Source organism: Triturus cristatus, chromosome 4_2, assembly GCF_964204655.1.
Source record: "Triturus cristatus chromosome 4_2, aTriCri1.1, whole genome shotgun sequence".
NCBI lineage: Eukaryota > Metazoa > Chordata > Amphibia > Caudata > Salamandridae > Triturus > Triturus cristatus.
Genome location: NC_140586.1, coordinates 264380250 through 264406982, shown reverse-complemented (window position 1 = coordinate 264406982; position 26733 = coordinate 264380250). Strand labels below are relative to the sequence as shown.

Here is a 26733-nt window from a genome sequence, read left to right as displayed (position 1 = left end):
GTCATAACGTGCAAGCAGCGCTTGTGTATTCGCAATGCGCCAGATGTTCGCGGCTTGCGAGGCAGTGCGTTTACCAGACGCATCTAGGAGTTTTGATTCCTTATCTGGCGGTGGGGTCTCACCTGAGGACTGGGAGTTAGACCGCTTTCTAGCTGTGGACACAACTAGGGAATCTAAGGGAGCAGGGCCCTTAATGTATGTAGGGTCTGTGGGTGCTGCTTTGTACTTTTTTTTTCTATTCTGGGGCTTAAGACCCTGGCCCTGACAGGGTCTTTGAACACCTCTGCTGCATGTTTGGTGACACCCTTAAGCATGGGCAAGATGGCTGTGGACTTATCCTGAATATCAAACGTATCCAGTAAGAAGTCGTCTTCCACTGGTTCGCTATGTAGTTCCACCCCGTGGTAGTGTGCTGCTCTCTGCACTAAGTGGTGAAACCCTAGTGAGTCCTCTGGGGAAGATGGCCTGGATGGGTAGTTGTCATCTTGAGGCACATCTGGTATGTCAGGGTTTTGGTAATCTTCCCATGGGTCTGGGGTCCCCGGTGGTGTGGGGTCCATTGGGGCGTCCGCCGGGTCATAATCTGGATCCCCGTAATCCGGATCTGGGGACGGGGTCGGGGAATGATGAGGCAAGGGTGGCGGAGACCTGGGAGGGAGAGGAGGTGGAAGAGGTGGAGGAGGAGGTGTAGGAGGTGGTGGGGAGGGCACTCTGAGAGGAGATGTGGCAGAGTCCTTCCGCTTGGGTGGTGGAGGAGGAGCTGGTGTGTCAAGACTTCTTTTCTTGACAGTCAAAGTCAATAGCCCAGTCTTTGGATCCTTTGATAAGGTTTTTTGATAAGGATCGGGTGTAAAAAAGGTCCGGTGGCGCCGAATCGTCCGCTGGCGCCAATGTTTTCGGAGCCGAGGACTTGGGTGGTTTCTCTGCGCCATGTCTTTTTGGAACCTCCGGTTTGTTCGGCGTCGAGGTAGGCTTCGACGCCGGAGCGTCGGTGCCGAGGGATTTGTGCTTGTGTTTCGTCGGCACCGAAAGTCCAGGCTTCGGCACCGGTGGCTTCGGAGTCGAGCTGGGCGTCACTTTCTTCGGTGCCGAACGGTGTTTATCGGCACCAGGCGTCGGCTGGCTCGAGCCCGAGCTGCCGTGAGACTTGTGAGGCTTCGACACCGGGCCCGAAGGTGGGGTGATAGAAGCTGCGTGTTTGATTTTCCCCAGGCCCGAAGGCGAAGGTGTAACCTGAGTCTCTTTGGATTTGGGCGCGGGGGTGGGAGGGGGTAGAGTACTCACGACCCTCTGCGCCGGTGTGATGTCCTCCAGGTCGGAGTCGTCGGCCTCGGAAGCGCTGACGATGTCTTCCTCCTGCTCGGTGTGGTGTTGCCCCGAAGCTTCGGTGTCGTCTCCGAAGATGTCCGGTGGAGCCGCGGTCGATGAGTGCGCCATGGTGCGTCGAGCTCTTCGATCCCGGATGGTCTTTTTTGATCGAAAAGACTTACACGCGGGGCAGTCTCTAGCCTCGTGTTCTGGAGAGAGGCAAAGGTTACACACCTGATGGAGGTCGGTGTGGGGAAATTTAGACCCACATTTTGGGCACTTTTTGAACGGAGTCCTTTCCATCGGCCGGGACCAGAGTAGAGGAGGGCCCGAAGGCCGGTGCCGATGTGTGGAATCGAGAAAAGTGCCTCTTCGAGAGATGAAGATAGATGAAGAAACTTGATGAACGAGGATTTTCCATCGAGGCTGGAACCGTAGAAGTTCGAAGCCGGAGCACGAAGTATCACATCCGAGCCCGATGGCGGAAAAAAAACAATCTGAGGATGGAGCCGAAGCCCATGCGCAGTACGGACTGAAGGAGGAGTCACCGAACTCGTGACTTCCAAAGACTGTCCAAAGAACAAAAACAAACTACAAACATCCGGGCCCAACACCAGATGGCGATCTATGCAAAGTGTACAATCTGCAGCTCATATGCCTCGAACACAAGGTTATCTTCTAGGACAAGAACTGTACGTCACAAGAATGTTATGGTTCGAAAAGGGGACCCATCAGTCTTTTTAGGACTAGGTTCAAATTTCAGGTTGGCGCTGAAGGAGTTCTTGGAGTTTCATTCTTTTAAGGTCCTCCATAGAGTTATTTTAAATGTTCTCAGTTTTGCATGTAGGCTGCAACTGAAGCTAAATGGAAGCGAATGAAAATACATGCCTACACCGCTTTTTGCAGATGTAAAAGACAGCAGACGTCTTGCACAGATGCTTTATAATGCACAAATTGTTTCCACTTTGCTGTACAGCAAGCACGCGGCATAATAGGATTAATTACCTAAAGTAGGATTTGCATACATTCCTTTGGAAGTTTAAGGTAATAAAACTAACATCTGAGGTACCCGATTCAGCTGCCTGGGTATCAGAGTTGGCTCTAAGGGTAAATTTGTTGATCTGGTCTTAGTGGGAGCTTGCATCCTGCTTAGCAGATCCACAAAGTCATTGACCACCTCAAGCAGATGCTTCACTAGGTGATGAATGTAATTCCGACTAGCTAAATCTTTTGGGCTATAGTTAACAGCTGAAGCAAGTGAGCCAACTCCCTCTTCTGGATGTAGTACATGGCAGTCATGTGGTCTGTTTTTATGAAGACTGTTTTGCCTCTGATGAACCTGTAAGCAGTAGCTGATCTGGTGTAATGTTCTTTCGCTGGGCTCGAATTCTCAGCGAGTGAGACTAAATGTTTGTGAGAAAATGTTGGTCCTGGAACGTCTGAACTAGATGGCAGAAAGAAAAAAAAAAAAGAAATCTGAGGCAGAGACTTTGCCTTGATGCATTGTCGGATGAGGGACGGGGCACAATATATCTTGCAGTCTAAAACCTCTTTGCTAAAAAAACATCCAGCAAATGGTTACATCCAACATAGATTGCAGGAGTATGGAGGGCATGTCTATCTACAGCAGCACAAGCTAAGAACATAAGGTAAATCCTCGTTTTATTGTGGATTCATGAATTTTGGTTAAAAAAAAAACAAAAACAAAAACAACTCTTTTTCTGTCAGTCAGTGGCACCGACACTGACACAAAGTCTGTTTCACAGATGTACAAATGTGTACAAAGTGTATGTAGTCTAAGGATAGCGTCTATGCTAATAATTTTACAGACCACTTACAACAATGCATGTTTAAAAAAAGAATGCCATTGAGAGATGGTTTCAATATCTATAGAAGACAATTAAATAGCACACTCCTTACCTGTGCAGATGCCCTATTAGGTACTGTAGCGTTTTAAAGCTTGGCTCCGGTAGCTGCTTGAGAAGATCTCTTAGTTTTACGAGGATTCGACTTAGCTCAACACCTATTGACAGCTTTGTCTTTGACGTAGGACTGGTCTGTTTTGGGTCCATCTCCTCATTAACATATTGGCTTTCTTTAGCAAGTCCAATGAATTCATTGTAGAGGCGAAATAAAATGAGAGGCTCTGGAAGCTGAATCCAACACAAACAATTTTAACCGTAAATACATAGAAGCCGAACAATTACCTCTCGCCTTCCAAATTTTGACTACCCATGGTGCCTGCTAAATCACAATTTATTCCCATCTTCTTTTAATGATTAGTAAAAAAAAAAGTCAGCCCTTCTGCCAAAATTAGATGCACTGTATGCCAAAACACACATTCGCTACCACATGTGCCAGCTCAATTATTTGTAACGCCCAAACCCTACTACACTAGGTGCAGAAAAAATAAAATAATTATGTGCCTGCAACTGTAGATTGCTGCAACTAAATTAACATGTGGAATTGAAAGTTTAAACTGGTCTGGCAAATCATATGGATTGGAATGATGGCAATAACTACTGTTTTCCAGATGTTTTAGTCTTATGAGGCATTCAGAGCTGAAACACGTAGGAATGGGTAAGATTGGCAATTGGAGACTGAAGGAGTGGGAGGAGACATCTGGAATGGTGAAATAAAGCGGTGGGAATATGGAGTGAAGGGAGACAGAAGCGGAGATAGGCGGGCTCAGAAAGAGTGAGATGAAGGGCAGAAGAGGTATGGAAAAGCTCCAGAACAGATGGACAATGTCTAAATAGTCAAAACAGAAACCTCAAAAATTGTATAATTCTATTTTACACATTTTATACCAAACACACATGAAACCCCACAGGCCATATGTCTCCGAAACCTCACCTGACTTGTCATTTATGCCAGGCAACCCACCTCTCATGTTTTGACAAGGTAAAAGAGTGTAGACTATTTGGTCAGTAACGGATGGGTAATCCTGTTCTGTTACCTGTGCACACACCACCATCTTAATTTATCCACAGCTCACATGTAAAGCACAGTCACACAACTTGTGTGTTACAGCGACACTTACTACGCTTTCCTATGAGCTCGGTTTTGTCCATGGTATAAAGCCATAGAGATGGAACGGTAAAATAAATGTTTTAAACTATTTACGGAACAAAGAGGCTCTTATGGCATGCCTACAAGCTGAAGCTATCGAATATCATAAACCAAACAATATGTCCAGATTGTTCTGTTCTCTCCGCTATCATTTAAAGGATAAGCTCAAACTTAAAACATTCCTGAGTGAAATGTAAAACTTAAGGTTTTTTTTATCCAAAAATATATTTAATTTTTGGGCACAGCAAGTCAATTTGTAATTATCTCCCCATAAAAATTATGATGATAGCGTCCATTAAACAATTAGGGAAACAATTAATTTATTTTGGATCCCACTGCGTTTTTATTCATTTATTGTTCTTTCCCTTTGTACTCCTCTATCATCTTGTCTTATATTCTAGATTGTGCATTGTTTATTACATTTTTAGGACTCACCTACAGACATCCCTACCGGTCTTGTTGTCGGAGGCCTACTGTATACAATCAAAAATACTAACAGTTGGCTTTAGGTGAAACAATTGCTCATCTTTGGTTGGCTTTCTTATCAATCTAATTTCCTTGCTTCTTATTTTGATGGCTTTACTTCATCTTTTTTTCCTGATTGTATGCAGTGGTAGGGCACAATTCCTCCAGTAAGAGAATTATACTTTCTTTCAGCACTCAATGAACGTGAATGCTTTTTTGACCTTCTCTCACCTTAGGTGCTTGACCCACCCCTTTTTCCACTGTGTGCATTGCTTCCATACCACTTCTCTACTGCTATGTCACCCCCTATGCTATTGTTGCTTTTTGTTCCCCTTTTCAGTTCCTTGTTGTTTTATGGGCCCCCTTGCTTTTGATCACCCCACTCTCCCCGCTTTCTATTTTTTATTAAAAAGAAAGGTTTATATGGCTCAAAACTTCAATTTCATTTTTCTGTGCTTGCCTTAGAATGCTAAATTTAAAGTGAAAAAAATGGCCTCCTGTGCATTACAAAGAGTACACATGAGCTGAGGCATCACAATACATGAGTACACAATGGTGCTATCTAGGAATTACTTTTTGTGGGAAAACTAGTTTTCAAAACAAATGCCCATACATATGTCATTACCAGGCACCAATACCATATTGAAAAAGGATTTTCTCTAAGTGAAAACATTTTCCAAGGGCAAGATGTGTATCCAAATGTGACACATGGCCATTTTGTTTTTTTTTCCAAATATATTTTTCACATTGTTGTACAAGACAGCATTGGTAAAAACAAAAGCTTAGCACCATCAGTTTAAGGGACCTACTAGATTAGCAAATTCTTGTGAAATGATCCTGTTATCCCAGTACCACTGGCCCTTAATGCTTAAAAACCTTTGGATTCAGTGACTGGATACCCCTTAAGTGATAAAGGCACTAAACAAATCCTCATAACAAATTAAAATGAATATACCTGACGAAGATAAAGCTTGAGTACGTTGCTAATGTCATGCGCATATAGTTCCGACAGCTCCACCAAGTCATTTCCATTTTCAAAGGCTTGACATAGCTTCTCTACTCTTGATTTAGCTCCATTTACCCGATAGATACCCTTCAATTGAAGACGATGTGTAAAAAGAGAGACCACAGTGTCAGCTACTTTAGCAACTTCAGTCTAAATCACTTTAAAAACAAGCAAAACAGCCAAGTAAGTCATGAATCATGTAAAGCAACTGTGTAAAACTAGTATACCTTTACGTTCAAGGCTCTGCTTTCTATTTCATAAGTACACTTCTTGACTATGGCAGGGATGCCATCAGGGACATTTCTTGCAGCTTGAGCAAAATCCACACCAAACAGATGAAGCTTTCCATGGAGTTTTTTGTGTCCACACTGAATTGCTAATGTTTCCAGGCATTTCTTGTGGCAAGCAAGGGAGCACTGCATCAAGAGGCAGGAAATAAAGAGGTAAATTAAGAAACAAAGTATAATGTCATGTAGGAAGGCAAAAAACAAAATCGGTGCAATCGGGTTAAACCTGTTTGTACCAAAGTGAAGATGTGTACTTGTGACAGTAGTTCTATATTGAACAATCTCAACATTTTACCTTACATTGACACTTATTTGCATCTACGTTTGAGAAACAGTGTCAACCTTTGAGATAGAAAATGTAAATGCTCCCCATGAAATGCAAACCAAGGAATTGAATCTCTTGTGATGCTGTATTAATTTCAAGTTAAAGAATTCTCTGAATGAGAAATAGAAGCAATAAATTACATTCAGATTAGACAATCAAATAAGAAAGTATTCCAGAACTATACTCTATACAGTCTTCAATTCCAAGAAAACCTTGAAAATTGAGGTAGAATGTATCATGTGAACTAGAACCATGAAACAAGCCGATTCACAATGAACCTCTACACTTCTGAGACATTCATGTGAGTAAATATTTCATTAGATTTAAATATGGAGTAAATTTGGCCGATTTTGTATTCTGAAAGAATAGGGTAGGAAAACTCATGGGCCATTAGCCAACAGTAATTGTGATTGCTCAGGGTATGTATACTCATACTGTTCTTTAAGTGGAGTTTTCCTGAATATCATGTATTATGGGATGGGACGACCAAATATTACTAGTATTAGTTTGAGTGCTTCTGACTTGCTAGGAAAAAAAAAAGTAAAAATATTGGCCTTGGTTTAATTGATTTTAACTCAAGTGGACACTTAATGGTTAATATTGGATTGTTGACACGGACAACCTGGTTGTCCATTATCATGAAAGCAAATAACCTCTATAACTGGACACCCTATGAACTTGCGAGATTTATTAGGAAAAAAATTTAAACCAACCTATATTCAAATTAATGTTTCTAACTCCGTTTTATTTAAGTAAGAGTGCTTTTGATCAGATGGCAAGTTACAATTTTTCCTAAAATATTTTTTTAAAGATTGTTTTTAGTAGGTTTTTTTTATGGATTTTCACAAAATAGTACCTTTTTTCTGAAGGTCATTAAGAATGGCTTGTTTTAGTATTGTACAATCTTTCAAGATTTGTGAGTTTTTTCACAAACAAATTGCCTAACAATTGGTTGTGTGTCCTGATGAAGACTGAAGGTATCTTGGTGATAGAGGTTCCACGACAGTTTTTGATATGACAGCGTTATCCTACACTTTTTGATAAGATGTAATGTATGTGGAACTTAAAGCACAGAAACATAAAAGCCAGATATAAAATACTGGAAAATTATACATGCAATGTTTTTGAAGGGTAAGAGCTCTATAAATTTCTTACTGTATTTTTAAAAAAATGTGCACTATTTTTCTATGTACAACACTGTACTATAAATTAATTTTTGGTGAAATTAATATGTATCAGTTGGTTCTTTGCTTAATTTTTCCTTTGAATTATTTCTGCTTATTGGTTACTACCACTTTAATTTTTTTCAAACTCCAACAATTATATATTGCTGTGAATGATTTTAATTTAGTAGTTTCATTCCAACATGTTTTTTTAAAGTAAAACAACCTAATTGAGTCACTGTTAGAGGATAAACTCGGATTAGCCAAAGCCAATATTTTCTAATGGTCCATCTTTGCAGATGTTTGTTTCCTTAAAGACAAAGCTTTACTTAAAGGATGTTTTCAGATACTATAAGTTGTCTTGAAAGTCCTTAGCCATCCAAACATTCACTGTATTTGTTTGAGTATATATAATTTCAAATCGCTATACATAAAACAGATCTGCTGCGATTGTCAAAGCATGGTCTCTTAGAATTAAAACCATTTTCTTGAAATCTTTCCAAATTATAGTGCTTTGAAGTAATTTCAGATGAGCTCTGGGTTGTGTACAAGTGGGAGGGGTCGGGTGGAAGTGGCACAGAAGGGAGGGAGGATTTGTGGAAGAATGAATACAAAATTTATTTGACATAAACTAAAAGCATACATAAGTGCACACAAAGATTTAAAAAAAAAAATATCAATAAAATACATTAAAATGCATAAAACAAACCAGACGCAAAAGGCGGACTGCTGTTCCTTCTATATTACAAAACAATTCATCAACCGTACATATGTACCTCACCCACACTCTGGCATTTCATCAATTAACAGACTATTTAAAATAAAAACACTTAAAATCCATATTGATCACAATTTAGCTAAAGTGCCTAGTGCACCGTGAGCGTACAGCAGCGCGAAGGAATAAACTTACAGAAATACATGTCTCTTTATCTGAAGAAGGTGCTGGAGAAAAGGACAAGCTGATTTCTGGAAGAACATCCATTTGTTACACTATTTATAACATTTGCTTTATATTTTTAGCATTTCTGTCTGAGCTCAATCGGGTAGCAAGTGAGCTTTAGTCTGTGAGAAACTGGGCAGGAACTTAAAGCCATACAGAGATGGAAGAAAGCAGACAAGAGAGGAAAGTGACCACAAAGGAAGCAATAGGTAGTACAAGTACAGGACATCATACCTCCTCACACTCTGCTCCGTGAAACACCACCAAGCTGTCGCATTCTCTGCACTTTGATGGAGCTCTTAGCTTTCGAAGCTTGTGAGTTTGTGCAGCTTTAGACATAACAGTGTTTCTAAATGGCCCAGGAGAATTTGCCATTTCAGATACAAGATCATTTAAACCTTAAAAACAAAAAAAACAACAGTTTTTCTAAATGTAAACATGAATAAAACTGTGGGCAAACAGACTAAATTTACTTGTTACATCAATATTTAATTTACAGATATTTATCAGCAAATGCCTGGATTAAACACAGATTAAATTGATATATATTTTATCTGAATTTGTATCCATTCCTTTTCGATAGGGGACATAGAGATGATTAACCGACTAGAAGCATCAGGCGGGCCACAAAAAATGCAACATATTACACAATTTCACTCACGTATACCTATAAAGTGCTAATCTTAGCAGAAAACTAAATACAATGCCTTAAAAAATTACCAAAGGGCAAAGCATGGATAGGCTTGGAGTCTTAATTGCCATGCATTGTCCAAAATGATCTATAACAAGGCACTAAAGAACAAGCTACTTACTTTCAGTAACGCTCTTTCTGGTGATACTATATCAAACTACAAATTCCTCACCTTTTAAATATTCCCCTAGGCGCCAGACTGGATCCATACTTTTTTTTATAGCAGTATTCCCAAGTGCCTCTAAGTAGTACCATGCGGCCTCATATTGGCTTTGTTCTGCCTCCTAAGTAATGGAGCAAAGCAGCAAACAAGTGCCACCTCTGCACGCTAATGTCAGGTTCCTACCTGATTCTTTCTGCACCCTTGGACGCACAGCACAAAAGAATTGCCAGTAGCAGTTTTCCGATCTCAAATTTGGGACCCATTAAGACAGTAAAAAGATATCCCGCTGCAGAATGGGAAGGTTTGAGTGCAGTGAGAAATCTGTGGTTAGACAGAGTATCCACCAGAAAGAGCATTACGCAAGGTAAGTAACTAGTTCTTCTGATGGATACTTTTAACAGCAGATTCCTCACCTTTAGAATAGATACCAAAGTTGTACCTTTTAAAGGTGGAGGGTCTGTCAAGTGGGCTCAGACCGGAAAATCTTGTCGGACCAAATGGCTAAAAGGCCCATCCTATCGGACCTGGTTGTCAAAGCAGAAGTGCTTTGTAAACATGTGTACTGATGTCCACATTGTTGCCTGACCTATGTCAAGAACAAGACATCTATGGGCCAACACAGTGGTAGTAACCTTCACCCTGGTGACCTTCTGAAGCCTGTCTTTTGGCCAATCCATGGCAGATCTTAATACACAGGACAATCCGCCTCAACAGAGTCCTTTTCTGCACAGCTTTTCCTTTCTTCACCCCAGAGACCACTCACAAAAAGCGTATCGCCAACCCAATAATCCTTGGTACAATCGTTGTAAGAGCTCAAAGCTCTTTTGGAGTCCAACCAATGGAGCCACGCCTTCTCTTTCAAAGGCTGCGGTGAGGCAAAGAACACAGGGAGAGTGATTGATTGCCCAGCGTGTAAAGGAGTCGCAACGTTTAGCATGAAGGCACCAGCGTCCTCAGCACTAGCTTGTCTGGAAAAAGGGTGGTGTAGGGTAGATGTACTGTTAAGAGCCAGGAGTTAACTCACGTAATGAGTGGACGTGATCACAATGAGGAACACAGTCTTAAATTCAGAAGATGCAACGAGGAGCTGTGTATCAGCTTGGAGGGAGTACACACGCGTGTCAAACATTTAATAAACCACATCACACAAGGTGACAACAGCAAAGACAGTTGGTCCAACAAAAACAAAAAGGCAGACAAAAGCATTTCATCATGCCCAACGCAAGACCGAGCAGGGAGAAAAAAAAAATACATATCTGAAAGTTTGGCTTGTATGGGAAATGTAGATTGTGCAGGTTTGGGAACTACAACAGAAGATTCTCTGGAAATAGTATCCTGAGCGGATGATGAAGATGCCAATGTACTAGCCAACACGGGGTACCTAATGGTTTGCGAAATAATGTGTTCAAGGCATGATGAAAATGAACACAAAATATGCGTAGCACTAATACCTGTAAAAGCAAGTGAGCCACGTGTATAAACTGTTTAGCACGGTTGGATTGTCCACATGATTTTGACACAGCTATTATCTATTATCAATTATGCACAGATAGACACTATCAGGTTGATGGTCACCTATACCATCAATACGGGTTCTGGAAAACAAACAATGGAAGCTTCAGTCACTTTCCCGATGCTTACCCCACATTCTAATTAAAAGACTTGAATACGAGTTACTTTTCTTTCAGGAACTAAGATCCTACGATTAGGCGAGTTATCACTCACCTTGCATTCAAGTAAGTCTTGCATGCCCTGTACAAACTGAATGATTGTGTAATTGGAGCAAACAATACACTGACATCCTGACAAAAGCTTGGACCCGAGAGGCCTTAACATAGGGGCTGAAACTGGTCAACTGCAATCTAGGGTCATAAGAAACAACATCCTTACCCCCCTTCAAGATAATTTTAATATATATCCAATCAGACCACTAATAAAGGGAAACCTGGGTCTGTTTGAGGTAATTTTATCTATTCTAGGTACCCAATCACAATAATATCTAAAGTGCTCCCTGGAATATGGTTGAGCCAATCCTGGTAGAGACCCAATGATGAAGTATGCTAATACTATTTTTTTTGTCCTCATCTCACCAAAGATGTTGGCAGATTTTGCAAGCCGACCATTTTAGACCTGGGCGCCCTTCGGCTAACTGCTTTTGTCTAGGCCATCAAGCCTTCCCCACGTATTTGGGGTCTGGTGTAATCATTGGACCCACTTATGTCACCATTATTTAACCAGGAATCAGAGGCGCCGTCCCCAGGTTAGTAGTGGGAGCCAGGTGTTGTCGTGCCTATCCCCCCCCCTACTATCTTGCTCTAGCTGTGCCATCCTCAGCGCGGCTTTTAACCAACTTTCTATGTCCGGAGGGGTCGGGTCTTTCCACCTAATGCAAATCTCCCTCCTGGCCAGAATAATAGGGTATAACAATAAGCCCTTATGGGTCTGTATAAGCGGCCCATTTACTGGGTCATTTTTACCAAGAATCACAAGGTGGAGGTCAACCTCTATATCAATTTCAAAGATAGCTGATAATGATTCCCCCACATTTTTCCAAAAAGAGCTTAACTCTGGACATTCGAAAAACATATGAATGTCGTCCGCTTGATCTAGTTTACACCTGGGGCAGGTTGGGGCAGGTACGGGAGAAAATTTGGCAATTCTGGCCGGGGTATAATATAGCCTGTTAAGCACGAAAAAGTGGTTCTTCTTTAAGCGAGCGGGCTTGATGTATTTGTAGAGTGACTTAAAGGAAGCTGCAAACGATTCTTCTATACCTTGGGCAAGTGGAGTTGAGTTCCATACCGATGTTTGAAGAGGAACCTCACGGTCCTCTGCTTCAAGAAGCCTTGTATACCACAAAGAAATTTCCTTCTTTTTAGGCTGCGGATCTTGTAGTATCTGTTCGAGTTCCCAGCTCCCTTTAATTTCTCCCGCTTCAGCCTCGTACCATGATTTTAACTGGAGAAACTTGAACGTGGAAAAAGTGGGGCCAATCTTGGTTTGTAAAACCTCCCAGGGGAGGACCCCATCTAGATCCACCAGGCCCGCCCACCTTAGCAGACCAGCTCTTTTAATCGGGACCGCCAAGCTGTCGCACAGTCAAGAGGGGTGCCCGGAGAATCCCAAATGGGGCAAAGTCGGAGAAGTAACCTATGCCCCAAATACGTCTGTTTGTTCCAGGTCATCAAAGCGGCCTTCAGGACCTTAAGACGTACACACTTGAAAAATCTGGGTGCCCCGAATTTATATAAAAACCCACCACATCCACTGCCTCCCTCCGTTAGTGTCATTTCTCCAAGTAGCCTGCCCCATGTGGTTTCCTCTGGAGTAGTCAGCAGCATCCTGATGCCCTTGAATTGAAAGGCCATTAAGTACCAGGTAATGTCTGGAAGAGCCAACCCACCTTTTAAAAGATTTTTTCTTAATTTTACCACAACATCCTTGAGCTTTTTTGTCCCCATATAAAACTTCCTATTTTACCCTGGATCTTACTAATATTTTTCTGGGGAAAAGTTAAGGGGACTGCATTAAAAAGGCATGTCAACTTAGGCAAGACGGACATCTTCACCAGATTAACTCTCCCGTAGATCGTCAGGGGGAGATTTTTCCATCTGGCGAAGAGGTAGTCAATTTCCTTTGCAAATTTTGCCAGATTTATTAGGGGGATTTTGTTCAGGTCCTTAACAATAGTATCCCCTAAATACCTGAATTCTTTGCTAATGGGGCCACCTCTATAAGCTGTGTTCCAACACATAACTTCAGTTTTAGCCGAGTTAGCAAGATGTCCAGAGATCAAACCAAACTCCTTCAACGTGTTTTCAAGCCGCGGAATGGTAAAATCTGGATCGCTAGTATACACTATAACATCATCGGCTTACAGTGCTATTTTGCACTGATAATTCTGCGAACTAAATGGAGTAATGGTGTTATCCAATCTGATTGCCTGCGCTAGGGGTTCAATATATATATTAAATAAAAGAGGGGATAGGGGAAATCCCTGTCTTGTTCCTCTCAGGATGTCGAAGCAGGGGGTCAGAGAACCATTCAATAAGATCTTCCCAGAAGCCCCTTTATAACAATTCTTTAAAGTCTGCACGAAAATGGGGCCAATACCCATAGCCTCCATGACCCCCCCAAAGATATCTCCAACACACACGATCAACACACACGATCGAAAGCCTTGGCGGCATCCAAGGCCACTACCGCCAGGGGATCCGACCTTGTCTCAGCCAAGTCGATATTTCCTACCAATAGTTGGGTTTGTTCCTGGATTATTCTCCCTACCATAAAGCCTTTCTGGTTAGTATTGATCAGGCTGGTGCCAATTTTGCCAATCTCCCTGCCAGAATGCCCATAAAGATCTTATAGTCGGTGTTAGACCTGTCAGCCCTTTGGGTGGTCCCTCCTCATCATTATTTATTTTGTCCCACTTTTGCCTCAAACCCTGTTAGTATTTTTCCTTTTTGGGAACCACCAGACTTTTTAGTATTGATGCAGATTCAGGGAGCCATTTTATCTACCCCTGGAACTTCTGTCTGAGGGCCTGGAGCACAAAATGGTGGCCACCTGTGACATCATCAGAACCCAATGGAACCTACCAGCACCTTCCAGAACATTCCAGAACCCTGTGACAGTTGGAGGCGGTTTGGAATGTTGGGAAGCTAAGCCAGAGTTGACAGTTGGAGCTGGCAGTTGGCACCTGACTGGTGAAGAGAGAGCAGCAGAAACCTGAAGGAGGAAGGAGTGAGGCAGCAGGGGTGGAAACTTGTGCCTGGAGTGGGGTCCATAAACCCACCCTTGATACTAGTCCCTACTGACTGAGCCCAGCCTGGAGCCCTGTGTGGGAAAAAGCAAGAAAAACCATCTTAAGGACCTGGACAGCAGGAACAGGCCTTAGAAGTAAAGAAAAGCAAGAATCTGACCTGTTTATTGGTTTCCCTGGAGTCCGACGTCGAGAAGCCTGAGACCTGGAGCCCGAGGTGGAGAAGCGGCGCTGACTGGAAAGCAGACGTCGTACCCGGAGCCGCCAGAGGTCGAGAGAGGGCGCCGACGGAGGTCGTGTGGAGTACCAGAGGTCGAGGAGGAAGACACCTGAGGTCAAGTGAGCGGCGTCGACGGGGGAGTGAAGTCCGCCCTCCGGAGTCGCCGGAGACCGAGGTGAATCGTGCCGGAGGTCGGGAGTGGAGATCGCACTCCGGAGTCGCCGGAACCTGAAGAGAATCGTGCCGGAGGTCGGGAGTGGAGGTCGCACTCCGGAGCCGGCGGAAGTCGATATCGAGCCAAGACAGCCCGACGTCATCGAACCGGAGGTCGACATCGAGCCGAGGCCGCCGACATCGAACCGGAGCTGCCCGAAGTCGACATCGAGCCAAGACAGCCCGACGTCATCGAACCGGAGGTCGACATCGAGCCGAGGCCGCCGACATCGAACCGGAACCGCCTACCGGCGTCGTCAAGAACTGACATTGTGCCGAGGCCGCCGACATCGAACCGGAACCGCCTCACGGCGTCGACACGACTCCAGCGGCGTCGGAGCTTCATAAAAAGGGCAGTAAGTGGAATAGAGGGCGCCTAAGGCCCTGTGGAGCTCTAAGAGACCATCCTAAGGGATAAAGAGGTGTTAGAACCAGCCTGGAATTGCCAGGGGTGGACTGAGACTGATACAGTGACCTGTGTGAGGGGTTGTGTAGGTTGGGAGAGCAGATTCCTAGATTACCCTTGATCTACCTCAGTTTTAGCCTCAGCCTTACCCAAGCTAGGTGAGACACCCACAGCCCATCCACCTAACCACAAGCTGTGACTGGGCCAAATCAGCCCATAGTATTTTAAATGTGATCTGATTTTACAAATGTCATTGTTGGCTGGTATTATTTATTGAGGGTACTGTATTTATTGTATTTATCTAAATTATTCCTGTACAGTATTTATTCCCTCACAGTATTTATTTGACCTGAACCTATTTATTGCACCTGTAAGTGTTATTATTTATTTGACCTGCACTTTTTAAGGAGAAGCTTGTGTACTGTGATTGTATTATTATTTATTTAATCAGCAACTAAGAGAAAAGAAGATAAACACAGAGATATTTTCATAATTTTTACGGTGTAGTGTTGTTTTTGGAACGGATGCACGCATGGTTATTGTATGAGTATTGCGTATGCTTAACACGGTGCCTGACCCCTGACCACTCGAGCCAAGCTACCACTGTGTATGTCTGGGAAGACCCCATTACCACCACCCTTCATGGTGTGGGAGTGGGGTTTTTCTAACAGCAGGGAGATCAGGCGGTAGGAGTCAGCCATCAGAGGGTCTTTTCCTGGCTTCAATATTAAAACGATCGTGGCCTCCTTCCAGGAACTGGGGATTACCCCAGTGGAGCTTTAAACTGAGTTAAATAAAGTGTGGAGTATAGGTAGAAATTTGTTGAGTAATAATTTATACACTTCATTGGGGAGGGCATCGAGGCCAGCTGCTTTTTTGATCTCTTTATTTGGTCTCTAATCTCCTCAGTAGATATGGGGGCATCCATGGCCTCTTTGGAGGATTCAGTGAGAACAGACAAAGACTTATCGCTTAACCATGACGATATCAGGTCATGAGGGGGATCTATGTTCTCCCTATATAAATTCGAAAAGAGAGACAGAAGACATTTCTGCATCTCTTCTGGCTTACTAGATTTGGGCCCCCCACTATCTATGAGAAGTTTATGTTGTTTTTTGCCCGGTCTATTCTCGCTTTCCAGGCCAGTAAGGACCCAGCTCTTTCACCGTATTCGAAGTCTTCCATATTGCAGACTTGCCACTGGGCCTTACATTTCAGGTCCAGGAAGGCCCTAAGATCCTGCCCAGCCTCCTCCAATCTCTTCCCTATCAAGTTCGATTTTCCAATATCCTCCCGATTGATAAGCCTCCTTTCCGCTTCAAGTTCAGATATTCTATTCTCCAAGGTCTGCATTTCCAGGGCCTTAGTTCTGTTCTTGAAGCTTATTAAGCTATGTAATGAACCTCTCAAACTGGCCTTGTAGGCATCCCACACGAGTTCTATTGATGTGGAGCCTACATTGATTTTAAAGAATTCAAGAGAGAACTCTCTGATTGACTGGATAATTCCTGAATCTGATAACATTGTTCTATTCAGTGTCCATCTTGATTGTGGACTATTATTATTTATAGAGTATAAAAACAGAAGGGGAGCGTGATCGGATAAATGAGACGGCAATAACGATATACTAAGGATATTATCTAAGTTCTCTCTATTAATCAAAACATACTCTATTCTGGGGGAATGATGATATTTTTTTACAATAAAAAGTAAAGCCCTGGACACTCCCCATCTTAGCTCTCCAGAGATCTACCAAATTTATATTTAGTAATAGATTTTTCATAACCCTGCGAGAACGCAGATTCCCTTTAACATGACTCAAATTGGATCAAGCCGAATATTAAAATCCCCAGAGGAGGATTCATCCTGATCCGATTATCTTGCAGTCTAGCCAAAGAAGTTGGATTGTCTATATTAGGGCCATAAAAATATGAACAAATCAATTCGACTCAATCAAAAACCAGCTGTGCAATGATCCATCTGCCTGTTTGGTCTGTCTGAACGGATTTGATCATGCAGGGAACCCCTTTCTTTACCAGAATAGCAACCCCATGGTTATTTATTGATTGTTGGGAGTAGCCGAAACATTGTATCCAGGGAATTTTAGAGAAGATAATCTGTGACCCTCTTTGATTTAAATGGGTTTCTTGCAACAAACAGACCCTTGCTGGTGACAACTCTAGGTATTTAAAAATTAGTCTGTCTCCTTGGGCATCGCAGACCATTTAAATTCCATGAAATAAATTGAATATTACGACCCCCTTTCATTTTACCCTTCCGCGGCCCAGACACCTTTTTCTGGAGTTGAATGGATATCTCTTAATACTAGGTGTGATGAGGAATATTTTATTATTTTTCTCCCAATTTGAACCCCACCCGGTGCTCCCCCCCAACCCCCCTCCCTTCGGAAACCCCCGTGACCCCTGAATCCCCCTGCACCCTGAGGAACCCTCCCTTCTAATAGGCTACGCCTATTCAGGTACTACTCCCCCGGGCTATAATACAATTACATTACATTACATCTACTAGGTACAAAGACTCTAAACCAAGCTCTCAAGGAACCTCTTCATTCTTCCTTTACTCCCCCCCCCCCCCCCGCTTTCCGAGCTGTATCTTTGCGATAAGAGAATCTGCTTCTTCTATAGAGCGGATCATATGCATGTGGTTATTCCACATCACTGGCGGGGAACCTCAATTGGGCTTTTGCCCCTAGACTATTTAGCTCTGCCAGTCTTTTGCCCAGTTCCCATTGTCTTTCAGCAGTTATGTCCAAGATGTCCGATCTAATGGACAAGGTGAAGGGAGATAGGTCTGGAAATGGGGACGAGATAACCCCTTCCTTTAGAGCAGCAGACAAAATCTGCTCTTTGACTGAATATGATAGAACATTTACCAGAACTTTCAGGGTTTCTGCCTTCGCAGATTTCTTTTAAAGGGTCTGTGGGCCCTCTGAATTTCATAATTAAGATCGATATTGGAATAGCTCTTAAGGACTGTGCCCTTCAGTAGGGTGATCAGAAACCCCTTTATGTCCTCTCCCTCCAAGGCTTCAGGAATATTTAAAAATTTCAAATGATTTTTCCTCGAATGATTCTCCAATCTTTCAAGATCGTCTTTCAATTCTTTATTTTGTGTAGATAATTTCGCCAGCTGTGAGGAGGTAGACTCAATCGCATTTTTTAGCTTGGGAATTTCCTCTTCGATTGCCTCGGTCCTTGCGGTGACCTCTTCTAACCTCTGAGCAAGGGCCTCACATGAAGTCCGAATAGCCGCCGGGTTCGCCTCCGAGACTAAAAACCTGTTCGCCAGGTCAGCTTGATTCGCCTCGGAGACTATGAATCTACTTGTCATCTCATCTTTCATGGCCAAAAGGAGGTCTGCATGGGAGTATGGATTTAGTACTGAAATGCTCCGGAGTTTGAGGGGAGAGGGAGTAAGGGTACTATTGCTCTGATCATTGGAACTATTAGAAGATTCCATTTGTTCTGCAACCTGCTCATCTTGCTCCAACCCGACCTTCTGTACCGTTTCTTGCTCAGCCCATCCTCTCCCTTCTCCTCGGACCTGATCTTGCTCCTGATCCTGATTTAGGACTCTGTCTCGCTCCGTCTGCCCGAACACTGAGAATCTGTTAGTAAGACTGATTTCCGGGTGTACCTCCGGTTCCAAATTAATTATTTTGGCAATTTCTGGAGGCTTAGAAGTTTCGCCAGAGTTTGGCAGCGTGTTTTTTTCTTGAACTCTGCTGTGCTCGCTAGATGTGCCCCCCACCATCTTCACTTTTGAGAATTTGAGGGGGGGGGGGGGGGGGGCAGAGGGGGATCAAGAAGCGGTACTGGAGTCAGCACGGGCGCTGGAGTGATACTGGGCTTGAGCATGCTTTTGGCCCCAGGTTGAAATGGGGGAGAGGACTTTGATTTTGTTGAAGAGAGAGACATAACCCGGTAAAAGGTTTTCAGTGACTGGGTGATTATTGATTTGGTGAGAGTTAATTTTTTGTCACGGGGTTTCGCCTTACCCTTTTGATTTTTAGGCTCTACTGAGGACACTGATATGCTAGTGTTCCCCCCCTGTTTACCAGAGGTTCTAACTTCCGCCACCGGTGGAAAGACGCGCGAGGGTAGGACTGAATGTGTAATCGCTGTGTTGGATGCCAGGTGGGCTGCCCTTGCTCGCAGTGAGTATCTACTCAGTTTGGGGGGGGGAGACGTTCCCTCCTGAAGTATAGCACCCCTCTTGTTACAATCAAGGTAGCCCTCTCCAAGACTGTCCTCTGCTGCAGTAGTCGATATTCCTTTTATTCCCCCGTAATTTTTTAGGGACAGAAGCACACCATCAGCTGCCGCAGCCGCCGCTACCCCCCACGCTGTTCTTCCTTCAAGCGGAATATCCAAATTGGGCAAAGTGGCCTCTTGAGCCTCCCCCAGGGAGGCCCACCGCGGCAATGCACCTCCTACCTGTTTCGGAACCAAACTGGCAACCTCCAGGTTACACGCTCTTCCCCTTGCACAGCACAACAGCAGGGGGAAAAGCTTGCTGCGTCTCCAGACACTCGTGGCAATCCCCCACCTCCAGTGCGGCTTCCCCGCGGTAGCTCCGCCCCGTCCCTTCCTCCTGGGAATCCCAGGAGTACCAGGGCGTCAGCCGCCGTTGGAACGTCCCGCGCTGGCTGCAGCAACCCCCCTCGCATTCCGGCCCCGAAGAGACGAAAAAACTGCACACGAGTCCTACTCAAAAAAAATACCCACACAGAAGAGGTAAGGAGTTATTGAAGTTAACGGTGATTTCCCGAGCCTTGGTCTCCTGCCGCCATTCGGAGCCCGGAGGAGTGGCCCCGCGACCATTAAGCTGCGGCTGCCATGTTCCTCCTCAAATCCCCGCTCGAAGTATGCGAATACTAGAAGGGGGAAATGGTCTTACACTAAGGAAAAGATTTTGTTCTTATTTGACAACATACTACAGGGTATCTGATTGGGAAAGGACACCACTTTTTGTGTTTGCTCGTACTGATAGATTAGGAAGAGTGTATCCCCTGGACCAATTTTCAAGATTGATTGAAGGATAGATGATCATGCCCAGAAGATCTGAGTACACTCTCCTAGCCCAATCCACAGCCACTAGGATGGCTTGGGCTCAGTGGTTACTAATCTTCAGACTTCAGGGCAAGAGAGGCAGAGACGGAAAGGCAAAGAGGAGTTCCGTGTTCCACTCCAGCTAAAGATGCATCTCGAGATGCAGACACTTTTGAAGAATCACTAGGTGCCGCTGGCTGAGCTCAGATGCCCTGACGTTTCAATATATCCTTCCAAATGGTTCATGTCAGGGAGATGGCCGGATGCTCCAGGCAACACCAGCGGCAGCTGACAGCATCTCGAAACAGGACCCCACTCCACCCTGCTTTTTGCAGTATCACATAGCAGTAGTGTTGCAAGTGAAAACCTGCACCAGTCTTTCCTTGATAAAGAGCAGGAAAGCCTATTGCGTCAAATAAATGGCCGTCAACTCCAACAGGGTGAAATGGAGCCGGGATTCCGATGGAGACCAGAGACCTTTGATATCGTCTTCTCCCAGATGACTTTGGAAACAAACGCAGTGATTCATCACTCACCACAGTCAACACTGGGCGAGGAAGGGACGGGGTCTGCCGCTGCCAGGTTTCCTGGTGCTGGGTTCACCGAGATTTCAGACTCCATTACAGACCCACATATGTCACCTGGCATAATGAACAAACAGAATGCAGGAGGTTAATAGGCCATGAAACCTCAGTGTTGTTGTACCTGAAATTCAGGACCAAGGTTGAAATGTCAGGATCACAGCCAGAGTATCCTGGACTCGCTGAGATGGAGGAAAAGCAGTGAACTGCATAATGTCCAAGACAATTTCTACAAAGGGAAGCTGCTATGAAGGAGTTGTGTGACTTCAGCTTGTTGATTGAGTACCCAACGATATCAGGAGATTCTCTGTCATCTGGAGTTGGTTCTCAACTGACTGTGGCGAGCCTGCCTTTAAGAGCCAGTCACTTAAGTAGGGGAAAACTTGAACCCGCAACCTCCGTTAACAACCGATCCCTATTTCAGAGTCTGGAACCCTCTGAAAGGCTCACCCCTTTTGCATTAGAATGTACAGGTGCTCTTCTGAGAGCCGTTCTAATGTGGGAGAAAGGTGCGGTGGGGCAGAAAGAAGAAGGGAATAGCCATGCTGCATGATCTGGAGGAACCATCTGTCAGATGTGATTGAGCATCACCATGGAAGTAAGTGGTGGATCATGCTTCCCATAGCGCGATTATGTGCCACTAATATCAATCTAAACTGGCTTGGAGGCTGGTGCGGCAAGGGAACAGGACTGGGAAAACTGATGCCTGTGGTGAACTCTCTTACCTGCTAGATCAACGTCTCAGTCTACAAAAAGACTGGCGTAGGCTGTATGCTAACCCTTGGAATAGACTCGGAAATTCCTGAACTGGTGAGGAAACTCTTTGGCAGGGGCCAGAAGACCCAGAGAGCGGTCCTTCTTTGCTGAAAACATTCTAGGCAAATAACACACAGTTGAAAACATTCTAAGGCAGAATCTGTTTTATTGTCGAATAGGCGCTAGTCATCGAAAGGCCATATGGGAGACCTGTGCATCTCATGAGAAACCGGTGGAATGAATCCACGCATGGCAACGGAGCACAACACTGGTTCCAATCCTAGTATCAAAGTCAGCACAAATCACGCATTTTTGAGAATCTTGGCCTCCTGGAAGGCTGATGAAAACATTTGTTGGGGGGGAAGAGAGGTTATAAGGTCACAGGGAATAAACTTGGATTTACCTTACTGATTCATGGACGTCTGTACTACCAGACTCTGTAGTAGGATGCTGTGAAAGGAAATCAGGTTCTCCAGAAGAGGTCTATGGTAACTGGCTGGCAAACTGCGTATTAACTGGTGGACAATAACAGGTAGTGCCCATTAAAGTGTCAGTGAGCCTTTCATTAAATGGAAGGATAGGCTACCTGAAGTTGCAAAAGTTCTGTGAGGGGATTTGTCTTGATTGCAATGGAAGGCATTTTGTCAAAAAACCACAGCACAGGAGGCACTCTGCTCCATTGGGGGCCAAAAGGTGAATTCAACCCTCAATAAGGGGGAAGTATCAAGTCTATTGGTCTCCAGTAAGTCCATGTAAAAGCTGTCATCAGCATAGTGTGGGGGAGTAAATCCTCTCCATCCCCACCACTGTCATCCCCAAGTAGTGGAAAGCCCTGGGCGGGTGTCTGCATTGGATTCTTTTATGTCTCATTGGGTTCTTTTCATTGGTTGCTTCAGCACTGGCTTCGATGGCAGAGAGACTGACATTAGTCTCAGAGCCGCAGTGGAAGCTTGTCCCAGTCAGTGCTCAACAAGACACTGGTCCAAGTGGTCCAAAGTGTGGATCGACCAGCAGTTATCCAATGACCGGTTCCTGCAGATCTTGGGGGCCCAACGGCATTCCAGAGGGAGTCGAAAGAGTGCCAAAGAGATGCAGCATGGCCCTCTTAAAGGCTTTGACCTGCTGTAGTGCCACCAGTGTCTTGGGCATTTTGGGTCACATTGAGATCAGATGTGGAATAGACTCCTAAATTGTAGATCAGCACCTTCACTCCCTCAAAACTACCTTGTAGATAGAGAGGTTGGCAGAATGGATCTAATCCAACTAGTTTTCGTATATTTCCGCTTATAATTCAACTTAGCAGAGGCCTTCGACCGCGAAGACTTCTCATGGGAGTTGCTTTGGGAATGGGAGTAGGTCCAGACACTTGATATGGATTGCACCTTGCGACTTCTTCCTCTGTTCGGCTATACCTTCGCAGTCCTGGATCGCCTTCAGTTGCACAAAGGCTTACTCATCACCTGTAGTTGTGCCCAGAGCCCAAACAACAAAGACATCTTGTCCGGGTCTGTGACAAGACATCTGTTTTCTATGGTCACAGAATCTTTTGAAGTCTGTAGTTTTTGGAGGGGACACCAATCCCTTAAAAACTGGATATTGTTGTGAAAACTGTCAAAAGACTGATGATAGAGGGGGCAAAAATCTGGATCTGCCTTTGAAGGCACGGAAAGAAATGGACTGGCGTCAATATACAGGGGTAGCGCTTGTATACAGCTCCGTTCCTTCGCTTTTCGGGGCAGAATGAAGCCAATGCAGTGCTGCACAGCTCCACCTAGAAACGTATAGGAGTACTGCTATGAAAAACGGCCAGATCCAGTCTGACATCTGTGGGCATATTTGAAGAGTGAGAAATCTGTGGCTAGAAGCATCAATCAGAAGAGGCCACATACTTCAAAAATGCCATGTTCAATTTCAAGTGGAGGGACTACAAATCAAAATGACAGCAAAAAGGTACAAAACCAAGGCTTCAAATAAAACCTTGCCTATGTTGCTTATGCAAAAACATGCATTCTGATGTGTAATTTGATAAAAAAGATTTGAAGCCTCAGGCATACCATTATCCGAAGGAGATGGTGGCTCTCTTTCATCCAAATCATCTGCAGATGACATGGTGCCAGTAGATGGGGTTCGTGGTAGTCTCCGTTTAAAATCTCCTAAATGAGGAGAAAAAAAAATGTTTTTTTTTATCCCACTTCCAACAAACATATTAAAGTGTCTTCATACAAAACTATAAACCCTTGCATTCAGTAATTAAAACTTCATCAACAAATGGTTGTCAACTGTAACGCATGCCTCAAAATACTTATTCATTCTTGTATTTCTGCTGTCTTGCATGGTGGAACACAGCTTGTTTGCTACTTAAACGCGCTATATTACACATTTTCGCCAGAGGTTGTAATATATTTAAACAGTAAAGAACCGAGGACTGGATGTACAAAACATTTTTGCTATCGCAATTAGCCAGATTCACAGAATCTGCCGTTTGCAGACGCAAAAATGCCTTTCTTTAATGTATAAAATCCCAAATTGCGATTTGGTAACCTGTAACAGAATTGCAATTTGCGTTTGCGATTAAGTATCTGGAAGGAGGCGTGTTTGGGGCTTCCCTTTCATATACCGATTCACATTGGTACGTATGAATGTTGTGCGACATATGGTCGCAACACATTTGCCCTTTACCGCCAACCCAAAGTTGGTGGTAACTCATTCGCAAATGAATGGTTGAATAAATATTCCAAAGGGCCACTGCCTACTCTTAAAAAATGAAACTTATCCGTTTATTTTTTTTGCTTTTTAAATACATCCTGTTTTCCTTTAAGCTAAGCAGATTGCTTTAAAAAAAAAAAAAAAAAATGCTGTATTCAAAAGCAATCACAATCGTGGTGGTCTGCTGACCATAGCATGCTAGCATCCTTGTGATGGCAGCGATTCGCAGTAGGTCACAAATTGTGACCTACCTCATAAATATTCATGAGGCAGGTCTATTTGCTACCCACTACGAATCGCTATTTAAGAAATAGGGTCTAAGTAACTCCTTTATATATTAGTATTAGCGATTACCAAATAGCAATTTGCAAAAAATCGCTATTTGGTAATCACTCTTACTATTGTTGGTACATCGGACCCTGAGTGAGTTAGATAAATAATGTCCTGATACTAGTAATTTTAATGGGACTTGTGGACCTAGTACCAGTGCTCGCAACAGGGAAACTAGTTATGGGAGGATGAGCATAACTCATATTGCAGATGCAAGGCATTTGGAGACCGATACTGATGCAAGCTAAGCACAGTGAATTCCTTCAATCTTTGCTGCATTTTGAGACAGCACACTGCTTGTTTGCAGTTTAGCCAGCCACTATATATTCAAAAAACTTCACTTGTGCAAGATGGAAGTTCTCGGGGGTTGCATACAACAATTCAGAATATCCAGGATGGAAAAGGTTATACATATTGTAGTCTGGGATGTATAGTACAAATACCCTCATATAATGTCTAGGTATAAAGCCAGCACCATAAACACCACTACTTGATCTAGAGACATAAGGTAATATGAAAAATTCTAGAGTAAAAAGTACCTCTGTACTAGCAACATTTCATTATTCCACAATCCTTTTACTATATGCCCTCAACATAGAGAAACTGATTATCAACTCAGAAGTACTAGCAGGTAATTAGAGAAAACTGAAATGTCCGCCTTAATTGAACCAGTAGTAAAGCATTGAACTGGCATCCAGAGAGTAAAGCCTACACCAGAAGGCATGAATATGGGCATCTGCATGAAAAGCCAACTTAGCTGCCTCTGGTATGGTACAAGCATGGTCATCAACAGTGGAACATCCTGGGTGATGGCAGGGATACAGGGCAAGATGATCTGAGATACAGAGGCAAACAAAGTTAGGCCAATAGAAACCTAAGTTAGCAAGAATACAGCAGAGGGAAGTTGACCAGAACTACCTGGTGCTAAGGAAGAGGAATCTCGAAATAGATTTCACTGTGAAGTTATGGAAAGTGTCTTCAGCCTGACTGCACTGAGCAAAGGGAAATAAGATCAGTCTAGTTAGGATGCAATCCTGAAACTGCCCCTAGGATGAATGGTGGGTGCATATTAACAAACACTATATTCCCCGTAAATTTTATGCCATTAAAAGAGCCTGAAAACAAATATTCTGTGTCAAACACTGTTGCATACTTATATTATCTATAAGTGAGTAAGCATCACAAACGAATGTACCCTTGCACCTCTTTCCAGGGGCTTTCCCGTCCCTCAAATATTTTTCCCCAAACTTACATTTTATGAAACATGAGAAAGCATTGTCTCCTTAACTATGCAAATAATTCCCCAAAATGTGTTATTTCAGCTTCCAAAGATAAGATAAGTGTATTTATTCAGTCAACATCTAACACTGTGATAACTATAATCAATCATCAGAGCAAGGCCCTACAGTGGATCGTCTGTTAATGTACCATGTTTGATAAAATGCTTTTTCATGAATTCTCTGCCAACTCTAGGCTGCAGCTTTGATTAGAGTCCACACAGTAGTGAGTACATTTGCATGAAATGCTATTTTTGCAACAAAGCAGTAGAGGAATGTTTCTGGTGAAAGTAGTGGAGGTACCTGAGGGGGCTGACTTGGAGGCAATGAAGCTATTTTGTCGATAAATAGTAATGTTTGTGCAACATACATTCCATTTCTGTGATGGAGAACCTATCCTCTATACGGTCTGAAGAATCCAGTTCTTACATAGCTAACCATCCCACCGAGAACGCTTAGACGATGTTTCTAATCTAGAGCCTCTTAGGAGTCAGGCAGGCTATGCTTACAGTATGATGGGACACCTTTATTTGAATGTAACAGGCCGACGGTTGTGTTAGGCTGGATGACATCTACAGAACCTACCAGGTTAAAAAAAAGTGACTTAATGACTGGGCAAAAAGGAACTTTCTATACTTGGATTTAAACACGAGAGTGGGTAGACTCCTCTAATGTTGAGAATATTTAACAGTGTTCCATGCTACACAAGATCCACAGCTGTAAAATAAATAAATAAAATAAAAAGTCTGGCATGCATGCAGGCCATCCCACATTGCCTTCAGCATCCTAAACCGCTCAGCTAATTCAGTTAGTGTAGTTGTCAGAAGACCAATTGTCAGTATGGAGAAACAAATGAAGAGGACTCAGCTGAAAGAATAAAAATAGAAGAGCTACAACGAAAATAATACAAAGATGTCTTGAAGTGGATAGCAGATCATTAGGATTATGTGAAATCAAACAACCAACTATACAAAAGAGAAAACTTTTGCA

The 26733-nt window shown here is 43.5% G+C and overlaps 1 protein-coding gene across 4 annotated transcripts in view; it reads right to left on the bottom strand.

The window, feature by feature from the left end:
* Positions 1 to 26733, bottom strand: part of ARHGAP29 (Rho GTPase activating protein 29) — a 323518-nt gene that overhangs the window by 46398 nt on the left and 250387 nt on the right. For all 4 annotated transcript variants that reach the window (XM_085601475.1, XM_085601476.1, XM_085601477.1 and 1 more), the window contains 5 exons: positions 23485 to 23583; positions 8801 to 8964; positions 6079 to 6267; positions 5801 to 5938; positions 3229 to 3461 (listed from right to left, as the gene is read on the bottom strand). In XM_085601475.1, the coding sequence (XP_085457601.1) occupies positions 3229 to 3461; positions 5801 to 5938; positions 6079 to 6267; positions 8801 to 8964; positions 23485 to 23583 (823 nt within the window). The remainder of the gene's footprint in view (positions 1 to 3228; positions 3462 to 5800; positions 5939 to 6078; positions 6268 to 8800; positions 8965 to 23484; positions 23584 to 26733) is intronic.